The sequence below is a fragment of the Camelus ferus genome, chromosome 1 (assembly GCF_009834535.1).
Source record: "Camelus ferus isolate YT-003-E chromosome 1, BCGSAC_Cfer_1.0, whole genome shotgun sequence".
Lineage (NCBI taxonomy): Eukaryota > Metazoa > Chordata > Mammalia > Artiodactyla > Camelidae > Camelus > Camelus ferus.
This window is the reverse complement of record NC_045696.1, coordinates 56,945,069-56,967,678: the sequence shown is the minus strand read 5'-3', so window position 1 is coordinate 56,967,678 and position 22,610 is coordinate 56,945,069. Positions and strand designations below refer to the sequence as shown.

The 22,610-nt window shown below is 32.4% G+C and overlaps 1 protein-coding gene across 1 annotated transcript in view; it reads right to left on the bottom strand.

Annotated features, from left to right (window-relative positions):
• The window catches only part of STXBP5L (syntaxin binding protein 5 like), a 285,098-nt gene that overhangs the window by 210,956 nt on the left and 51,532 nt on the right, over positions 1–22,610 (bottom strand). Inside the window, 2 exon segments of the mRNA XM_032480092.1 lie at positions 35–49; positions 51–117. Of these exon segments, the coding sequence (XP_032335983.1) occupies positions 35–49; positions 51–117 (82 nt within the window).

Sequence of the window (22,610 nt, the reverse complement as noted above, 5' to 3'; positions counted from 1 at the left end):
TGAGAGAGATATAAATAGCCAAGAAAATCCTCACCTCATTGATCAAAAACTTGGAGCTGCAAAACAGCTGCACCACTTTCATGTTGACAATAACAATCAACACCAGGTCTTCCAAGTCTAATATAACAAAGGTCAAGGATTCTAACATTTAAATTAGCATCAATATTAATGTGTAAAGAAAAAAACTAACATACTTAGCAACTGATGTTTGGCTTATTAATTATCTTTATTTTTGTAAATAAAGAGTTCAAAAATCTTAGTCTTAATTGATGGAAATTACATTATATAGCATTAGACGTCAACAAAATGGCTGAATAAAATGTCCCTTGCACATAACCCCCCACCCAACAACAATAACTTTACATCAATGCATAGACAGAGGTGCTTTCACAGGAGCTTCAGGATCCAGGCTGGAGATCTGAAAATCAGTGCAGTCCAAGAATGAAGGCAGCATTTTGAGGAGGCGGAATTGTACTTAGTCAGCTAACTCACTGACTGTGGCCTTGGCTATGAAAACAGAAATAGCTTTGTACCCGTGAGACACAGCCCCATTTGGCTTTGAGTTTGTCACCAGCATATACCATATGCAAAGGGACACAAAGGAGTCATGCTTACCCATGTATCAGGTAATAGGCATAAAAACCTTGTTCCTGGCCCACTCAAGCCCCTCTTCCTCTGATGCTACTCTTCAGTAGGCAAAGATGCCAACACCAGGGGGAGAGCGCACACTTAGAAAAAACAAAATCAGCTCCAACTGACACTCAGGACTTTTGCTCCAGCACCTTGGGATCCAAACCCACCCCCATAGGGTGGTGATAGTCACTAAGCATAGGAGAAGCCCAGGCTCACACCTAGCTCTGGTTTTAGCCCCTCCACCTCCACCCCTGCCTCCCAGCAAGGTGGGAGCTGCCAGCACACTACAACAGGAGATGTAGCCTGTGCTTACTTCAGGTCAGCTCTCCCACCAAAGCCACTGGGCATGTGAAGACTGGACAGGGACACTGCCATACATGACACTCCTGCAAGACTGAAATAGGTAACTGTCTCACTTAATTTCATAAGGACAAAAAAGTTAAGCAAATAACAAGACAGAGCAATATGTTTTGAACAAAAGAACAAGAAAAAAAAACAGGAAAGACACTAATGAAATAGATAAATAATTTGCCAGATAGAGTTTAAAGCATTAGTAATAAGAATTCTAACTGAACTTGGGAAAATAATAGATGAACACAGTGAGAATTTCAACAAGGAACTAGAAAATATAAAAAAGAACCAGTCAGAAAAAAGAACACAGTAACTAAAATGAAAAACACATTAGAAGGATTTAATAGCTGACTAGGTGATACAGAAAAAAAGCATAAGCAATCTGCAAGATAGAACAATGGAATTCACCTAGTCTTAACAGCAAAAAAAAAAAAAAAAAATACAATTTAAAAATAAGAGTAGTTTAAGGGATCTCTGAGTCAACATAAGTATACTAACATCTGCATTATAGGGGCCCAAGCAGGAGGAGAGAGAAAGGAAGGGGTTGAAAATGTGTATAATGAAATTATAGCTGAAAATTTCTCAAGCCTGAAGAAGGAAACAGACATCAGGTATAGGAAGCAGAGGGTCCAAAACAAGACACTCATTTCAGAGCTAAAGACACATATTGAAAGTGTGGTAATAGAAAAAGATGTTTCAGGGGTGGGGGGTGGGAAGAGATAGACTGGGATTTCAAAATTGTAGAATAGATAAACAAGATTATACTGTATAGCACAGGGAAATATATACAGGATCTTATGGTAGCTCACAGAGAAAAAAATGTGACAATGAATATATATATGTTCATGTATAACTGAAAAATTGTGCTCTACACTAGAATTTGACACAACATTGTAAAATGATTATAAAGCAATAAAAAATGTTAAAAGAAAAAAAAAAGAAAGAAAAAGATGTTTCATGCAAATGGAAACAAGAAAGCCAGGGTAGCAATACTCATATTAGACAAAGTCTACCATAAAAGAAAAAGAAGGGCATTATATAATGATAAAGGGATCAATGCAAGAAAAGGATGTAACACTCATTAACATATAAACACCTAATATGGGAGCACATAAATAAAGCAAATATTAACAGATATAAAGGGAGAAATTGACAATAATACAATAGTAGGGTACTTTAATACCCCTCTTATATCAATAAACAGACTATCCAGAAAAAAAAATCAATAAAGAAATAGTGGTCTTTAATATCACAATAGCACCAATTGGACTTAATAGATATCTACAGGACATTATATCCCAAAACAGCAGACAACAAATTCTTTTCAAGTGCATACGAAATGTTCTCCAAGACAGATCACATGCTAGGCCACAAAACATGTCCACACATTTAAAAGGATAAAAATATATCAAACATTTTTTTGAACACAACAGTAGGAAACTAGAAATCAATTAGAGAAAAAAAATGGGTAAAAACCAAACACATGGAGACTAAACATGCTACTAAAAAGCCTACATAGATCAATGAAGAAATCATAAAAGGCCTCAAGACAGAAACAAAAATGGAAATTTCCAAAATTTATAGAGTGCAGAAAAAGCCATTCTAAGAGGTAAGTTTATAGTGATACAGGCCTCTATCAAGAAACAGGAAAAATCTCAAATAAACAACCGACCATTTGAAGGAATTAGAAAAAGAACAAACAAATCCTGAAGTCAGCAGAAGGAAATAATAAAGATCAGAAAGAAAATAAATAAAACAGAGATTTAAAAAAAACAGAAAAGATCAATGAAACCAAGAGCTGATTTTTTGAAAAGATAAACAAACTTGAAAAGCTTTTAGCCAGGCTCATCAAGAAAAAAAGACAAGACCTAAATGAACAATATAATAAATAAAAAAGGAGTATTTATAATCATTATCACAGAGGTACAAAAAAATCATAAAAGACTACTAAAAACAGTTATATGTCAATAAACTGGACAACCTAGAAGAAATAGATAAATTCCTAGAAATATGTATTCTTCTAAGACTGATTCAGGAAGAAATAGACAGTCTGAACAGACTGATAACAGTGAAACTGAATTTATAATTTAAAAATTCTCAGCAAAAAAAGTCCAGGACCAAAGGGCTTCAGAGGGGAATTCTACCAAACGTATAAAAAAAAGAGTTAATACCTGTCCTTCACAAACTATTCCAAGAAAATCAAGAGGAGGAAACATTTCGAAATTCACTCTGTGAGGTCATCATTATCTTAATGCCTAAGCCAGACAAAGAAACTATTTTTTAAAAAAAGAGAAAATTAGAGGCCAGTATCTCTGATAAATATAGACACTAAAATCCTCAACAAAATGTTAGCAAATCAAATTCAATACATATAAAGGAGTATACGCCATGATCAACTAAGACTTATTCCAGGGATGAAAGGATGATTCAATATCCACAAATCAATCACTGTAATACATCACATCAATAAAATAAAGAAGAAAAACCACATAATCATCTCAATAGATGCAAAAAGCATTTGACAAAGTTCAACATCCATTTATAATAAAAACTCTCATCAATGTTGATATAGAGGGAACACACCTCAACATAATAAAGTCCATTTATGACAAACCCACAGTTAACATCATACTCAATGGTGAAAAGCTAAAAGCTTTTTACCCTAAAATCATGAGCAAGAAAAGGATGTCTACTCTCACCACTTCTATTTAACATAGTATTGATTCATATCCACAATAATCAGGCAAGAAAAAGAAATAAAAGGCATCAAAATTGGAAGGGAAAACCTGAACAGATCTTTTTCCAAAGAAGACAGACAGTCAACAGGCACATGAAAATATATTCCACATTGCTAATTATCAGGGAAATGCAAATTAAAACCACAATGAGATATTCAGATAGAACGGCTATCACCAAAAATTTCACAAATAACAAATGTTGGCAAGAATGTGGAGAAAAGGGAACCTTAGTAAACTGTTGGTAGGAATGTAAACTGGTGCACCTACTATGGAAAACAATAATGGAGGTTCATCAAAAAGCTAAAAAAGGAACTACCATATGATCCAGCAATTCAATTCCTGGGTATATATCTGAAGAAAACAAAAACAATAATTCAAAAGATATATAAACTCCAAAGTTCATAGCAGCATTAATTTCAATAGTCAAGATATGGAAGTGACCTAAGTGTACAGCTTCAGAAGAATGGATAAAAAGATGTGGTATTTATATAATATTGAATAATATTACTCAGACATGAAAACATGTATAGTTTTGCCATTTGCAATAACATGGATAGACCTGGAAGATATTCTTATGCTTAGTAAAACAAGTTGGACAGAGTAAGACAAATACTGTATATTATCATTTATTATATATGGAATCTTAGTAAAACAAGTTGGACAGAGTAAGACAAATACTGTATATTATCATTTATTATATATGGAATCTTAAAAGAAAAAAATATAAATACAATAAAATGGAAACAGACCCACAGATAATGAGAACTAATTACCAGTGGGAAAAGGGATGGGGGAAGGGAAAGATAGTGGTAGGGAATTAAGAGATACAAACTTCTATGTATAAAATAAATAAGACAGAATGATATATTGTAAAGCAAATGGACCATAGCAATATTTTATTTACTTTAAAAGAAGTATAACCTATAAAACTATTGAGTCACTATGTTGTAAAGCTGAAACTAATATAGTGCAAATCAACTACACTAATTTAAAAAATTAATAAATCCAAACTTATACCCATAAACAAATAAATAAAACTAGTAAATTTAAGAGCTGTCACCGCTAAGAATGAAAAAAAAAAAAAAAAAGAAAGACAGAAACTATAATAACAAAGCAAACGGAAATCCTAGAGTTTACATGGAGAACTACAAAACAATGATTAAGGAAATTAAAGATGACTTAAAGAAATGGAAGATATCCTACGTTCTTGGATTGGAAGAATCAATATTGTTAAAATGGCCATATTGCCCAAGGCAATCTACATATTTAATGTGATCCTTATCAAATTATCCAGACATTTTGAACAGAACTGGAACAAATAATCCTAAAATTTATATAGAATCACAAAAACCAGAGTTGCCAAAACAATACTGAAGAAAAAGAACGAAGCTGGAGGGATAAGCCTTCCAGACTTCAGACAATACTACAGAGCTACAGTAATCAAAACAGCATGGTATTGGCATAAAAAACACATACATCGATCAATGGAACAGAATACAGAGCCCAGAAATAAAACCACAGACTAATGGTCAATTAATCTTCAACAAAGGAGGCAAGAATATACAATGGAGAAAAGAGAGTCTCTTCAGCAAGTGGTATTGGGATAATTGAATAGCAGCAGGTATGAATGAATGAAGTTAGAACACTCCCTCACACTATACACAAAAATAAACTCAAAATGGCTTAAAGACTTAAACGTAAGACAAGACATGATAAACCTCCTGGAAGAAAACATAAGCAAAACATTTTCTGACATAAATCTTAGCAATGTTCTCCTAGGGTAGTTTATCCAGGCAATAGAATTAAAAGCAAAAACTAACAAATGAGACCTAATTAAACTTAAAAGCTTTTGTACAGCAAAGGAAACCATAAGCAAAACAAAAAGACAGCCTTCAGAATGGGAGAAAATATTTGCAAATGATGAGACGGAGGCTTAATTTCCAGAATATATAAACAGCTCATACAACTTAATAACAAAAAAACAAACAACCCAATCCAAAAATGGGCAAAAGACCTTATCAAGCAATTCTCCAAAGAAGACATACAAATGGCCAACAGGCACATGAAAAAATGCTCAATGTTGCTAATTATCAGAGAAATGCAAATCAAAATTACAATGAGGTATCACCTCACACCAGTCAGAATGGCCATCATTCAAAAGTCCACAAAAAATAAATGCTGGAGAGGGTGTGGAGAAAAGGGAACCCCTATTATACTGTTAATGGGAATGTAGTTCGGTGCAGCTGTTATGGAAAACAGTATGGAGATTCCTCAAAAAACTAAGAATAGACCTACCATAGGATCCAGCAATCCCACTCCTGGGCATATATCCAGAGGGAACTCTAATTCAAAAACATACATGCACCCTAGTATTCAAAGCAGCACTATATACAATATCCAAGACATGGAAACAACCTAAATGTCCATCAACAGATGACTAGATAAAGAATTTGTGTTATATTTATACAATAGAATACTACTCAGCCATAAAAAATAATAATAAAATATTACATTTGCAGCAACATGGATGGACCTAGAGATCATTTAAGTGAAGTAAGCCAGAAAGAGAAAGAAAAATACCATATCATTCACATGTGGAATCTTAAAAAAAAAAAAAAAAAGAAAGAAAGAAAGAAAAAGAAAAAAAGGACACTATGAACTCATCTACAAAACAGAAATAGACTCACAGCCATAGTAAACAATCTTACGGTGACTGGGCAAAGGAGGTGGGAAGGGATAAATTTGGGAGTTTGAGATATGCAAATGTTAGCTACTAGATATAAAAATAGATTAAAAAAAACAAGTTTCTTCCATATAGCACAGGGAACTATATTCAATATCTTGTAATAACCTTTAATGAAAAAGAATATGAAAATGAATATATGTATGTATATTCATGACTGTACTGTACACCAGAAATTGATACACTGTAACTTACTGTATTTCAATTTAAAAAAAAAAGAAATTCTAGAGCTAAAAAATACAAAGATTGTACTAAAAAACTTAATAAAGAACTTTAACAACAGTTCCAATCACACAGAAGCAAGAGTTAGCAAATTCAAAAACAAATCATTTGATACTGGCCTGTTAGCAGAACAAAAAGAAAAAAGAATTAAAAAAAACATGAAGAAGGCCTAACGGAATTACGAGATACCACTGAGTACATAAATATTTGCATCAAAAGAGTCCCAGAAGTAGACAAGAAAGAGAAAGAGTAAGAAAGAGTTTTTAAAAGAAATAATAACTTAAAAATTCCTAAATCTTGTGAAAGAAATAGGCTATTCAGACACAGAAAGCTCAGAGAATACAAGCAAGATCAACACAAAGATTACTATGAGTCACATTATAATCAAAATGTTAACAGTCAAGATAAGGATAGAATTTTGGAAAGCAGCAAAAGAAAAACAACTTGTCACAAACAAAGAAACCCTCATAAAACTATCAGTGGATTTCTCTGCAGAAACCTTACAGGCCAGGAGGTAGTAGGATGATATATTCAAAGAAAAAAATGTCCAACCAATAATACTATATTCAGCAAAACTGTCCTTCAGAAATGGAGGAGAAAGAAAGACATTCCCAGACAAACAGAAGGTAAGACAGTTCATTACTAGTAGACCTGCTGTTACAAAAAATGCTGGGGGGAAAAAGTTGTTCAAGTTGAAATAAAAGAATGCTATGTAACAGCATAAAAACAAAAAAGTATAAAACACACTGGTAAGAGTAAATTTATATTTAAATTCAGAAAAGCTAAATACTGTAATGATGGCACATGTATCAGTTTACCTCTATTATACAAAATAAAGATAGTGATATTAAAAACAACTATAGCTACAATAATTTGTTAACAGATACACAATATAAAAAGATGTGAAGTGTGACAAAAATCCCATAAAACATTGGGGGAGGAGTAATAAATGTATAGCATTTTTGTATGTTAGTGAAAGTAAGTCACTACCAGCTTAAAATACAGTTATGAATATATTTTATGTAAGCCTCAAGATAACCGCACACACACACAAAAAGCCATAGTAGGTACATAAAAGATAGAGAAAAGAATTAAAGCACATAAAACATATAAAAACAAAATACAAAGACATTAAGAGAGAAAGGAACAGAGGAACTAAAAAAATTCAGAAAATGAAGGAATGGCAATAGAAAGTGTCTACATTATTACTTTAAATGTGAATAGACTAATTTTCCAATCAAAAGACACAAAATGGTTAAATGGGTTAAAAAAGATTCAATATGCTGTCTACAAATTTGACACAACATTTTAAAATGATTATAAATCAATAAAAAATGTTTAAAAAATTTGACATAACATTGTAAAATGATTATAAATCAATAAAAAATGTTTAAAAAAAACAATATGCTATCTACAATAGACTCACTTTAGCTTTATCAACACATATAGGCTGAAATTGAAGGGATGGAAAAAGATATTCCATGCAAATGGCAACCAAAAGAGAGCAGAAGTGCCTAAACTTGTGTCAGAGAAGTTAACTTTTAGTCACAATCAGTCACAAGGGAAAACGGTCAACAATACAATGAAAAGGGGGTCAATTCATCAAGAAGATATAACAATTATAAATGTATGCATATCCAATACCAGAGGACCTAAATATTTGAAGCAAATATTAGCAGAACTAAAGGAAGAAAATGACAGCAATAGTAGGGAACTTAAATACCCCACTTTCAACACTGGCAGTCAGAATAAGGAAACATGGACCTGAATAACACTATAAGCAAAATGGACCTTACAGACATATATAGAACATTCCATCTAACAGCACCAGAATACAGATTCTTCTTAAGCACACAGAACATTCTCCAGGATAGATCATACACTGGGACATAAAGTAAGAAGTCTGAAATCATATCAAGTATCTTTTGTGACCACAATGGTATTAAATTAGAAATTAATAGGAAAAAAACTAAAATTCACAAACACATGGAAGTCAAACAACACAATCCTGAACAACCAACAGGTCAAAGAAGAAATCAAAATGGAAAACAAAGTATTGTGAGACAAGTGAAAATGAAAACAAAACATACTGGATGCAGAAAAAACAATTCTTTAAAGAGGAAAGTTTATAGCAGCAAGTGCCTACATTAAGAAAAAGTATCTCAAATAAATAACCTAACTTTACACCTCAAGGAATTAGAAAAAGAATAAATTAAGACCAAAGTTATTTTTTTAAAAAGGAAATAAAAAGGTCAGGGTGGAAATAAATAGATATAAGAAAGAAAATAGAAAAAAAAAATCACTGAAACTAAGACAGGGTTCTTTGAAAAGATAAAGAAAATTGACAAACCTTTAGCTAGACTAAGAAAAAAGAGAGAAGACTTAAATGTATAAATTGAAGAAGAGACATGACACTTGGCTCCAGAGAATACAAAGAATCTTAAGAGGCTACTATGAACAATTATACATCAACAAATTGGATAAACTAAAATAAATGGATAAATTCCTAAATGTAAACTATACCCAGAATGAATCATGAAGAAACAGAAATTCTGAACAGACTAACAATCTGAGGAGATTGAAGCAATAATCAAAAACCTCCCAACAAAGAAAAGCCCAGGACCAGATGGTTTCATTGTTGAATTCCACCAAACATTTAAAAAGTAAATACCAGAATTCCTCAAATCTTCTCAAATTGAAGAGGAAGGAAGTACCCTCAAACTTAGTTTGGTATAGGCATTACCCTGATATCAAAACCAGACAAGGACAGCACAAGAAAATAAAACTACTTGACAATAATCCCTGAAGAACATAGATGCAAAAATTCTCAACAATATTCTAGCAAACTGAATGCAACAACACATTAAACTAATTTAGATACCATGATTAATTAGGATTAATCCCTGAGTGCAAGTATAGTTCAATATATACAAATCAACTCCATATTAACAAAATGAAGGATAAAAATCACATGATCCACTAGAAGATGCAGAAAAATCATTTGACAATATTCAATACTCTTTCAGGATAAAAGCTCTCAACAAATTGGGTGTAAAGGGAACATACCTTAACAAATAAAGGCTGTATATGACAAACCAACAGCTGCTATCATACTCAATGATGTAAAGCTGAAAAGTTTCCCTCTAAAATCAAGAAGAAAACAACAGTGCTCTCTCCCAACACTCCTTTTCAACATAGTACTCGAAGTCTTAAGAAGAGCAATTAGGCAAGAAAAAGAAATAAAAGGCATCTAAATAATATAAGGAAGAAATAAAATTGTCTGTTTGCATGTGACATGATATTATATTCAGAAAGCCCTAAAGATATGATCAAAATTGTTAGAACTAATAAATGAATTAAGTAAAATTTTTGTTGATACAAAAATCAACATACAAAAATCAGTTGAATTCCTATACACTAACAACAAAATATCAGAAAGAAAAAAAAAACAGTATAATACCATATACAATAATAACAAAAACAAAATACTTAAGGATAAATTTAACCAAGAAAGTGAAAGATCCATACAATAAAAACTGTAAAATATTGATGAAAGAAATTGTAGAAGACACAAACAAATGGAAAGGTATTCTGTGTTCATGGATTGGAAGAATTAATATTGTTAAGATGTCTATTCTATTCAAAGCCATGTATATATTCATTGCAATCCCTATTAAAATTACAGAGACTTTTTTTTACATAAATGGGAAAAAATCCTAAAATTTGTATGGAACCACAAAAGATCCCAAGCAGCCAAACCAATCCTGAGAAAGAATAACAAAGCTGGAGGCATCACACTTCTTGATTTCAAACTATATCACAAAGCTACAGTAACAAAAACAGTATGATACTGAGGCAGAAACAAACACAAAGACCAATGAAACTGAATCAGGAGACCAGAAATAAACCTACACATATAGAGTAAACTAATATTTGACAAGGGATCCTAGAATATACAATGAGGAAAGGATAGTATCTTCAATAAATTCTGTTGGGTGTTTTCTATACATAGAAATAAATATTCTCATGCAAAAGAATGAAATGGACACCTATCTTACACCACTCACAAAAGTAACTCAAAATAAATTAATGACTTAAATGTAATACCTAAAACTATAAAACTCTTAGAAGAAAACATAGGCAAAAATCTCCTTGACATTGGCTTTGTAAATGCTTTCTTTGATAGGCCAAAAAAAACCCCACAAGCAACAAAAGCAAAAATGAACAAGTGGGACTATATCAAACTAAAAAGTTCTGTACAGAAATAGAAACAATCAACAGAATGAAGAAGCAACCTATAGAATGGGAGAAAATATTTGCAAAACTTATCAGGTAAGAGGTAAATATCCAAAATATACAAAAAATAATACAACTCAATAACAAAAAAATAAAAGGCAAAGGACCTGAACAGACATTTTTCCAAAGAAGATATACAAATGGCCAACAAGTACATGAAAAGATGCTCAACATCACTAATCATCAAGGAAATGCATATCTAAACTACACTTGTTAGAATGACTGTCATCAAAAAGGCAAGAGATAACAAGTGTGGGAGAGGATGTGGAGAAAAGGGAACACTTTTGCACTGTTGGTGGGAATGTAAATTGGTACAGCTGTTATGGGAAACAGTATGGAGGTTCCTCAAAAGATAAAAAATTGAGATACCACATGATCCAGTAATTCTACTTCTGGGTATATATATATATATATATATATATATACTAAGGAAATGAAATCACTCTCTCAAAGACATATCTGTACCCCCACCATGCTCACTGCAGCATTATTACAAGAACCAAGACATGGAAACAAACTGTGTGCCTATCAACAGATTAATAGATAAAGAAAACATGGTATTTATGCACACATACACACACACGGACAATAGAATATTATTCAGCCATGAGAAAGAAGGAAGTCCTGCCATTTGCAACAACATAGATGGACTCTGAGGGCATTATGCTAAGTGGGATAAGTCAAAGAAAAATACTGTAGAAGATGATTAAGTTCCAGAGATTAGTGTACAACATTGTCACTATAGTTAAAATTACTGTATTATATACTTCAAAGTTGTGAAGAAACTAGATCTCAAATGTTCTCACCACAAAAATAAAAAGTAATTATGGGATATGACAGAGGTGTTTTGGAGGAGGTCATCAAGAGAATGAGACCACTAGTTTACCCAAGCATTTAGAGGCTCCACAGCCCTCCCCCTGTCCTTGGAATATACAGTCTAACTACAAGTCCCATTCTAGTAGCCATTTCAGAGATGCAGTTTTGAAAGAGTAATGTATTGTTGAGACCATCCAGACTGAACACATGAATGAATCCAGCTAAGGCCTCTATGTAAACTTTCAAGATTCTGGTGGACCACTGTGGTCATTTACCAGTCTCTCAGCCTTCCGAAAACAAGCCTTGTATATTAATTGCCTTGCTGATTAAAACTGCAACCTACCAATCTGGAGTGGTCTGCCTCTTTCTTTGGCCTTTCCTTGCCCTCTGTTTATGGAGATCAGTTTTGAATTTTACCTGGGGAGATTCTGAGGCTGGGAACCAACAAGATGTTAGCTAATACTATATTGGTAATCATATAGCAATATGCAAATGTATCAGCACACTGTATATCCCAAATTTATACAATGTCGTATGTCAATTATATATCAATTAAAAAAAGAATAAGAAAAAATAAGAGATTCTAATTTACCTTTATTTCTTCTAAAACTGCTTGTACCCATTAAACAGTAACTCTCCATTCCATTCTCCCTCCCCAGCCCTGGTAGTCACCATTCTAGTTTCTGTCTCTATGAACTGCACTACTTAAGGAATTTCATGTAATTAAATCATACAACATATGTCCTTTTGTAACTGACTTCTTTCACTAAACATGTCTTTTAGGTCCAATCATGTTGCAGCACGCATCAAAATTTTCTTTCATTATAAGGCTGAATAATATACCACCATATATAGGTACATGTAAAACTTTTTAAATAATAGCTATCCTAATGAGTATGAAGTGGTATTTCATTGTGGTTTTGATTTGCATTTCCCTAATGTTGAGCATCTTTTCATATGTTTAATGGCTATTTGTATATCTTCTTGGAGAAATACCTATTCAAGTCCTTTGCCTATTTTTAAACTGGGTTTGGTTTTTGTTGTTAAGTTGTAGGAGTTCTTTACATATTCTGATTTCAATCCCTTATCAAATATATGATTTGTCAATATTTTCTCTCAATCTATAGGTTGCCTTTTCACTGTTACTAAGGTCCTTTGATGCACAGAAGTTTTAATATTGAAGAGTTCTAATGTATGTATTTTGTTCTTTGGTTGCCTATGCTTTGGACGTCATATCCAAAAATCATTGCAAAATCCAAAGTCATGAACTCTTCCTGTGTTTTCACTAAGAGTTTTTATAGATTTAGCTTTCACACTTAGGTCTTTGATCCATATTGAGTTAATTTTTGTATGTGGTATAAGGTAAGGTTCCAACTCTATTATTTTGCATGTGGATATCTAGTTTTCCCAACACCATTTGTTGACCTTGTCCTTTTCCTATTCAATGGTTTTGGCACTCCTGTCAAAAATCATGACTGTGTACACAAGGGTTTAATTCTGGGCTCTCTATTCTATTTCATTGGTATATATGTCCTGTCTTTGCGCTATTACCACACTGGTTTGATCACCATGGCTCTGTATTAAGTTTCAAAATCAGGAAGTGTGAGACCTCCAACTCTGTTCTCTTTCAAGACTCTTTGAACTATTTGGGGTCCTGGGAAATTCTATGTGAAATTTAGGGTGGTATTTTTCTATTTCTGAAAAGAGTTTCATTGAGTTTATAGGGATTGCACTGACTCTAGATCACTTTGAAAGTACCAACAACATAACAATATTAAGTCTGCTAACCCATGAACATAGGATGTCTTTCTATTTATTGAGGTCTTAATTTTTTTCAGAAACATTTTGTAGTTCTCAGTGTACAAGTCTTTTGTCTCCTTGGTTAAATTTATTACTAAATGTTTTATTCTTTTTGATGTTATTGCACTCGGAATTGTTTTCTTAATTTCCTTTGCAGATTGTTCATTGTTAATGTACAGAAACATTTGGGGGTTTTTGCATGTTGATTTTATATCCTGCAGCTCTGTTGGATTCATTTATAAGTTTTAACAATTTTTTTGAAATTTTCAGGGTTTCTACTTCACTTGTGAAAAATAATTTCCTAGATATAGAATAATATGTTGCTGGCTTTTTCTTTCAACACTTTATATATTTCACTCTACTCTCTTCTTGCTTACATGGTTTCCAAAGAAGAGTCCACTGTAATTCTTATCCTTGTTCCTGTAATAGTAAGGCATTTTCCTTCTTATGGCTTCCTTCAACATCTTCTCTTTGTATTAGCTTATCTACAGTAAATATTACATGTCTTGTGCAGTTCTCTCTTTTGTTTTTATCCTTTTTGGTGTTCTCTGAGATTCCTTGATCTGTGATTTGGTGTCTATTATTAATTCTGAAAAGTTCTCAGCCACCTTTACTTCAAATATAGTTCTGTTCTTCTCACTCTTTCTCCTCTTTCTGGTAGTCCACTAACATTTGCTTTATATCTTTTGAAATTGTTAACACAGTTCTTGGATACTCATTGTGCTTTTTCTTCAATTATTTTCTCTCTCTACTTTTCCATTTGGGAAATTTCTACTGACTTATCTTCAAACCCAATGTTCTTGCCCAAGTCTGGTCTATTGATAAGCTCATCCAAGGTATTCTTCATTTCTGCAGTGTTTTTGATTTCTGGCATTTCTTTTTGAATATTTCTTAAGAGTTTTCATCTCTCTGTTTACATTACCCATCTTACATGTTGTCAACTTCTAGACATGTTAACTAATGTCTACATGAGAGCTCTTAGCATAGTAATCACAGTAATTTTAAATTCCTTATCTAATAATTCCATAATCTGCATCATAGTTGAGTTGGTTATCACGCTTTCTTTATCTGTTTAGAGTGTATTTCTTATTCCTGCTTAGACTGCATTTTTTATTGTTTTTGGAATGCCCTGCAATTTTTTTGTTAAAAGTCAGACATGTTTCAATATGTTAACAATAACTGAGGCAAATGGCCCTTAGTGTGGGCATTCATGTTAATCTGAGTATTTGATGTTTTCTGTAGCTATATATGTCAGAAACTTCCAATTTCTCTAGTGTTTTTTTTTTCAGTTTTGTATTGAAATACAGTTGATTTATGGCATTGTGTTAGTTTCAGGTGCACAGCAAATTAATTTGGTTTTACATATATACATATATACTTTTTAAAATTATTTTCCATTATAGCTTATGATAAGATATTAAATGTAGTTCCTTATGCTATACAGTAGGTCATTGTTATGTATTCATTATATATATATGTATGTAGTATGTATCTGTTAATCCCCTAATCCTAATTTACCCCTCCTCCCCTTTCCCTTTGGTGATCATAAATTTGTTTTCTATGTCTGAGAGTCTGCTTCTGTTTTATAAATAAATTCATTTGTACTATTTTTCAGATTCCACATATAAGTGATATCATGTAAAATTTATCTTTCTCTGTCTGTCTTTGTAATATCTTTGTTTTTATCTCTTCTCTTGACTTCAGACTTTTCTATTCCTTCTGAGTGCATCTAAATCTGTTATTATACTGGAGCCTGGTTAGTGTTGTGATAAGATTTGAAGAGGGGACGTGTTCAATAATATTTTGATTAAATCTCAGCCTGTGTGCCTGAAATGTGACCTTCACAAGTATTTCTCAAGGAGAACAGTCTTTTCCCTCACATCGGAGAGACATGTAGGCTAAAGGGGCTAAAGTTGGAGAAATGGCCTTCCTCTCACCGGGATAAGGCTCCTGTAAAGTTTCTCCTCCAGGAAAACAGGTCTTTGTTATGTAAAATACTCTGGGGTTATTTCACAATGATTCTTATTCTCCCCTTTTCAGAGCCCTGAGGGGATCTTTCCCAGATCCTTACCTTGAGAACATGGTATATTTCCTGGAGGTAAAACCCATGAAAGTACAGGGCTTCCCCTAACACTTTGGCCCCCAGGAGTTTCTTGCTTTCATGTCAGCCACACATTCAGCATCCAACAATTTGGGGGGAAAAAAATCATCATTTGCGTGTTCCCTACCAACATACGGCTCCAGCAGCTTCTGTAACAGCTGTGACTCTCTAGATTTGCTGTTTTCTCCAGATTTTGGGTTGGAGGTATGCCCTGCAGCCCTATTTCTCTAATAGGTCCAGGAAAAGTTGTTGATTTTAGGTTTGACTAACATTTTATTTTTGTAAGGATGGGAGTGATAACTTCCAATCTCCTTTATGTAGAAGTTGAAACCAGATAGGGCATAAAACAAGCCTCAATACATTTAGAAGGATTGAAATCATATAAATTATGTTCTCTGACCACAATGGAGTGAAGTTAGAAATCAGTAACAGAAAGAAACTTGGGAAATTCACAAATATATGCAAATTAAAGAACACATCCCTAAATAACCAGTAGGTCCCTAAGTACCCAATAGGTCAAAGAAGTCACAAGGTAATAATTTTAGATGAGTTAAAATGAAAACACAACATAATAAAACACAGGGATACAGGCAAAGCAGTTCTTAAATAGAAATTCAGAGCTGTAAGCATCTATACAAAAACAAACTCATTTCAATAACCTAATATTGCATGATGTGAAACAAAAGCAGAGCAAACCAAACCATTTCAAGAGTCAATTCATCAAAAGAACTTAACAATCTTAACTGTTCATACAGCTAATAGCAGATCTTCAAAATACATGAAATAAAACAAAACTAATAGAACTGCAAGGATAAACAGATTAGTCTAGAATTATAGTGGAAGATTTCAATACCATTCTCTCAGTAATAGATAGAAATAGATAGAAATCAGCACAAATAAAGATTTGAATAACACTACCAATCAATTTTACCTATGATATTTACAGAAAAATCCACCCAACAACAGCAGTATATACATTTATTTCAAATGCACATTTAACATTTATCATGATAGACCATAGGCAGGGCCATAAAACAATCTTCAATTAATTTAAGAGGATTCAGGTCATATAAGGTATATTCTCTAATCACAATGGAATTAAATTATAAATCAATAAAAGATCTCTAGAAAAATCTCTCGTATTTGTAAACTAAATGAAACACGTATAAGTAGCCCATTAGTAAAGAAAAGAAATCAAGCAGAAATTAGAAAATAGTTTAAGCTGAATGGAAGGAAAACACAACATATGAAAATTTAGGGATGGAGAATTATAATTCTGCCAAGAAGGAATAGCCCCATTCCTCTCAGTTTCTGTCTCTTACAACTAAATACAAAAACAAAAACCCTGGAGATAATAATACAAACAAGTACAAGGAAATTCTGAGATAAAAAGGAGGAGGAATGCTCAGGCACCTCAGGACTTGAGTTGCCTCAGCAGTGAGTTCCTTGAGTTTCCTTATTGTGTCCTATATACTCTGGACAGGGCACTGCAAAAGTCTCCAATCCAGGACCATCAACTAGCACAGGCAAAAAAAAAAAAAAAGACAAAAAAATCCAAGAAAAGGATGTTCTCCCAATCAAAGGATTGAGAAGAAGAGAGGCTAAAAACAAATTCTGGCATTACCCAAATCATACAACTCAACAGCAAAAAAGCAAACAATTCAAGTAAAAAATTGGCAGAGGCTCTGAATAGCTATTTTTCCAAAGAAGACATACAGATGGCAAAGAGGTACATGAAAAGGTACCCAATATTACTAATCATCAGGGAAATGCGAATCAAAACCACAATGAGCTATCATACCTTACATAGGTTAAAATGGCTATTATCAGAAAGGCAAGAAAAAAACAAGTGTTAACAAGGATGTAGAGAAAAGGGAACACTTGTGCACTGTTAGTAAAAATGTAAACTGGTGCAGGTACTATGAAAAACAGTATGAAAGTTCCTCAAAAAGCTAAAAGAGAACTAACATACGATCCAGCAATTCTACTTCTGGGTATTTATCATAAGTAAACAAAAACCTAACTCAAAAAGGTATCTATACTCCCATGTTCATTGCAGCATTATTTACAATAGTCAAGATATGGAAACAATAGTCAAGATATGGAAACAACCAAAGTGTCCACTGATGGATGAATGGATAAAGAAAATGTGGTATAATATATATATGTAGATATGTGTGTGTAATGTGTGTGTGTGTATATATGTGTGTGTGTGTGTGTATATATATATATATATGAATGTTACTCATCCACATTAAAAGAATGAAATCCTGTCATTTGCAACAACACAGATGGACACTGAAGGCATTATGCTGACTAAAATAAGTCAGACAGAGAAAGAAATACTGTATGATCTCACTTGTAAGTGGAATCCCAAAAACAAACAAACAAAAACACTAAACACATAAATACAGAGAGCAGATTGGTGGTTGCCAAAGGTGGAAGATGTGGGGTGGACAGACTCAGTAAATGCTTAAAAGGTCAAACTTCCATTATAAAATAAATAAAATCTGAGGATGTAATGCACAGCATCATGACTAGAATTAATAATACTCCATAATATATTTGAAAGTTGCTAAGAGAGTAATCTCAAAAGTTTTCATCAGAAGAAAATTTTTTTGTAACTACATGTGGTGATGCATGTTAAGTAGACATACTTTAGTTGTCATTTTACAATATATACAGATACTGAATTATTATGTTGTACATCTGAACCTAATATAATGTTATATGTCAAATACACCTCAATTAAAGAGAAATAAAATGATCCAAAAATATACTGTCTATAATGAACTCACTTCAAATACAATGACACAAGTTTAAAGTAAAAGATTGGAAATAGATATACCATGCAAATGTTACTTTAAAAGAAAAAGTAGGAATGGCTATACTAATATCAGATAAAGTCAGTTTCAGAGCAAAGAAAATTACTGAAATTAAATGAAGACATTACACAATGGTAAAGGGATTAATCAATCAGGAAGACATAATAATCCTAAATGTGTGTACAAAAATTACAAAGTCTCAAAATACAGAAAGTAAAAACAAATGAAGCTGGAAAGAGAGATAAATACATCCAAAACTAGAGCTGGATATCCTAATTCACTCCACTCAGAATTTGATAGAATTATCAAACAGAAAATTAGCAAGAATATAGAACTCAACAACACAATCAACCAACAATATCTAGTTGATACATATAAAACATTCCATCAACAAGAAAAGAATGGATATGTTTTTCCAGAGTCTATAGATAGAATATTCACCAAGATAGATCATACCCTAGGCCACAGAACAAATCTTAACAAATTTAAAAGAAGTTAAATCATAAAGAGTGGGTTTTCTGACCCTAATAACATCAAACTAGAAATCAATAACAAGAAAAATTCCAACACTTGTCAATTAATTAAAATACTTCTAAGTAATTCATGGCTCAAAGAAGCTTTGAAGGAATTTTTAAAACTATATATAACTAAATGAAAATTCAAATACATATATCAAAATTTATGGGATCCAGTTAAAGAGTGCTGAGAGAAGAAAAACACCAGATATATACCATAGAAAAGAGGGTATCAAATCAGTAACTTAGGTTCAAAAAACTGGGGAAAAAGAGCAAAATAAACTCAATGAAAAGTGAATAAAGGAAAAATAAAGATAATACAGAAGAGATTGAAAATAAAACAAAATCAATTAAACAAAATGCTGGTTCTTTAAAAATATCAGTAAAATTTATAAACCACTAGTAAGACTGGCTACAAACTATTCAAATTTAACGGATAAAATAGAAAACTAAAATAGTCCTATAACTAATTTTTTTTCATTTTCATACTTTTCACTATAGGTTACTACAAGATATTGAATATAGTTCCCTATGCTATACAGAAGGTTGCTGTTTATCTACTTTATATATAGTAGTTAGTATCTGCAAATCTCAAAATCCCAATTTATCCCTTCCCATCCCCTTAACCCCCTGTTAACCATAAGTTTCTTTTCTATGTCTATGAGTCTGTTTCTGTTTTGTAAATAAGTTCATTTGTTTTCTTTTTTAGATTCCACATGTAAGTGATATCATATGGTATTTTTCTTTCTCTTTCTGGCTTACTTCACTTAAATGACAATCTCCAGGTCTAACTATGTTGCTGCAAATGGCATTACTTTATTATTTTTTTATAGTTGAGTAGTATTCCATTGTATAAATATACCACCTCTTCTTTATCCAGTCATCTGTTGATGGACATTTAGGTTGGTTGCATGTCTTGGCTATTATATATAGTGCTGCTATGAACACGGGTGCATGTTTCTTTTCAAATTAAAAGATCTATGCCCAGGAGTGGGATTGCTGGATCATATGGTAAGTCTATTTTTAGTCTTTTGAGGAATCTCCTACTGTTTTCCATAACAGCTGCACCAAACTACATTCCCATTAACACTATAGTAAGGATTTCCTTTTCTCCACACCCTCTCCAGCATTTATTATTTGTGGACTTTTGAATGATGGCCATTCTGACTGGTGTGAGGTAATACGTCATAATAATTTTGATTTGCATTTCTCTGATAATTAGCAATATTGAGCATTTTTTCATGTGCCTATTGGCCATTTGTATGTCTTCACTGGAGAATTGCTTGATTAGGTCTTCTGCCCATTTTTGGATTGGGTTGTTTGTTTTTTTATTATTAAGTTGTATGAGCTGTTTATATAGTCTGGAAATTAAGCCCTTATCAGTCTCATCATTTGCAAAAATTTTCTCCCATTCTGAAGGTTGTCTTTTTGTTTTGCTTATGATTTCCTTTGCTGTGTGAAAGTTTAAGTTTAATTAGGTCTCATTTGTTTATTTTTGCTTTTAATTCTATTGTCTGGGTAGACTGCCCTAGGAGATTATTGCTAAGATTTATGTTAGAAAATGTTTTGCCTATTTTCTTCAAAGATATTTATAATGTCTTTTCTTATGTTTAAGTCTTTAAGCCATTTTGAGTTTATTTTTGTGTATGGTGTGAAGGACTGTTCTAATTTCACTGATTTACATGCTGCTGTCCAGTTTTTCCAACACCATTTGCTGAAGAGATTGTATTTACTCCATTGTATGTTCTTGCCTCCTTTGTTGAAGGTTAATTGACCATAAGTCTGTGGTTTTATTTCTGGGCTCTGTATTCTGTTCCATTGATCCATGTGTCTGTTTTTGTGCCAATACCATGCTGTTCTGATTACTATAGCTCTGTAGTATTATCTGAAGCCTGGGAGGGTTATTCCTACAGCTTCCTTCTTTTTCTTCAGTATTGCTTTGGCAATTCTGAGTCTTTTGTGATTCCATATAAATTTTACCTATAACTAATTTTAAAAATTGAATTTGTAATATAAAATCTCATAAAATAATCCCCAGGCCCAGGTACTTTCACTAGAAAATTCTTCCAAACATTTAAACAATTAACACCAATTTTACACAATCTCCTCCAGAAAACAGAAGTGCAGAGAACCCTTCTCAGTTCATTTTATGACACCAGTACTACCCCAATACCAAAACCAGACAAATACAAATAAAAAGCTAACTCAAAATGGAACCTGTATTTAAATATAAATTGTATAACTATGAAATTGTTATAAAAAATAAAATAATTAAGATCTAAGGTTAGGCAAAGAGTTCTAAAAGGTGGTACCAAAAAGTACAATCTATAAAGAAAAAAAACTGATAAACTGGACTCTGAAAGGTCCTCTTAAGAGGGTGAAAAGAGAAGTCAAAGACTGGAAGAAAATAACTGCAAACCATATATTTGACAAAAGACTAGTATCTAGAATATACAGGAATACCACAATGAGATATCCCCAGAAAATAATCAGAATGGCTACAATAACATGAAATGCTGGTAATAATGCAGAGATACAGGATCACTCATACACTGCTGGTGGTTATATAAAACTGCTACACTCTGAAAAATGGTTTGGGATCTTATCATAAAACTAAACATGCAAATATCATAAAGCCCCTGCAGCTGTACTGCTGTGTATTTATACCAAAGAAATGAAAATTTATGTTTACAAAAAAATATGTACGCAAATGTATATACACAAATGTTCATAGCTTTTTAAATCATAATAGCCAAAACACTAGAAATTGAGATGTCCTTCAATAAGTGAACGGTTAAACAAACTGTGGTACATCCATACCATAAAATATTACTTAAGAATAAAAAAGAACTATTGATACACACAACAACTTGGATGAATTCAGAGAATTACATTGGATGAAAAAAGCCAATCTCAAAAGATTATATACAGCATGATTCCATTTATATAACATTTTTAAAGTGAGAAAATTATTGAAATGAAAAACAAATGAGTGATTGTCAGGAGTCAAAGATGAGAGTGGGAGAATTGGAGAGACAGGATGTGGCTATAAAAGGGCAACCTGAGGAATCTTTGTGGTGATAGAAATGTTCTTTACCTTGAGTATATCAATGTCAATATTCTAGTTGTGATATTATACTATAATTTTATAAGATGTTACTATTGGGGGTAATTGATGAAGAGTACATGGAACTCCTCTATGTTACTTCTTAACAGCTACAGTTAAATCTACAATTATCTCAAAATTAAAAGTTTAGTGTAAAAAAATGGGATGACACTAAAACACAATTTGGGAGGAAATTTACAGCCCTACAGGTAAAAACTGGAAAAGAAGAAAGTTCTCAAATCAGTGACCTCAGTTTCTACCTTAAAACACTAGATAAATAAGATAAAATTAAACCCAATGTTAATCAAGAGAAAAGAAATAAAAAAGATCAAAGACTCAATGAAATAAAATATAGGAAAATAATACAGAAAAGCAGTAAAACAAAAAGTTCATTTTTGTAAATTAGTACAATTGATAAGCTTCTAGCCAGACTAACCAAGAAAAAAGAGAAGACACAAATTACC